Source organism: Amaranthus tricolor, chromosome 7, assembly GCF_026212465.1.
Source record: "Amaranthus tricolor cultivar Red isolate AtriRed21 chromosome 7, ASM2621246v1, whole genome shotgun sequence".
Taxonomy (NCBI): Eukaryota; Viridiplantae; Streptophyta; class Magnoliopsida; order Caryophyllales; family Amaranthaceae; genus Amaranthus; species Amaranthus tricolor.
The window spans coordinates 6,737,852-6,738,735 of NC_080053.1; the positions used below are offsets into that span (position 1 = coordinate 6,737,852).

The following is an 884-nucleotide window of genomic DNA, read 5'->3' on the forward strand; positions in this document are numbered from 1 at the left end:
TTGGAAATAATAATTACAATATTGTTCATTTTAAACAAAATCTAGTTAAGTGGATCAATAATTGTTCTATTGTGTTATTATAATTTTTTCCATAAATCTAACTTGATACGATGTTGTTGTTCAAACTTGTCTTGCAAAACTGCTTAAAGACTATGACTAGTTTGTTTTAGATGGTGTGTACTGGAATTTCTTTATCATTAATGACCAGCTAAACAAAGTGATTGTCTTTCACAAAACACATATACCTTGGGTCTATATTTTAGAATAGTAGAGATATCCAATAAGACGTGACCTATATATTTAACTGTTTATGGCAAAAATGGAGAGCAGCTATTAGAATATTATGTAATGGAGGTATACCCTAAAAGTTAAATGGTAATTTTGATCGAACGACCATTAGAATGGGGCTATTATATGGATTAGAATGTTTGGTTTTTAGAAAGAATCATAGTTGAATAATGGGAATGGGGTTAATGTTTGATGATGAGTGGGCATACCTTGAGGGATAATATTCAAAACGAAGGTATAAGAAAGGGTTTAGGAATTGCAAATAATTGAGGAAAAAATAAAAGAGAATCATTGAAGACGGTTTGTGCATATGTAAGGACGATGCATGGAAAAAATGAGTGGAAAAAGATATGAATGACCTAAGATTACAAATTGAGATGATAGAAAATCGGAGAGAATGGGGAAGAAGAATCTATGTTGATGACCAATGGAACTGATATATTGGTTCATATAGTCGGCTCTAATCTTTAGGGATTAAGGCTTGGGCATTCTTTTTGTTGTTGTTGCATGGTTTATGATATAAATTATAAAAATTACGCATTGGATTGTGTAAAAAGTGAAACGTAACAAGTATCATATTGTAGGTTGCCTTTTGT

General features: G+C 31.1%; 1 protein-coding gene across 1 annotated transcript in view; it reads left to right on the forward strand.

Annotated features, from left to right (window-relative positions):
• Positions 1–483: 483 nt before the first annotated feature.
• LOC130818435 (uncharacterized) overlaps positions 484–884 on the forward strand; it is a 5,518-nt gene continuing 5,117 nt past the window's right edge. The window contains exon 1 of the mRNA XM_057684606.1: positions 484–523. Coding sequence (XP_057540589.1) covers positions 484–523 — 40 coding nt within the window. The remainder of the gene's footprint in view (positions 524–884) is intronic.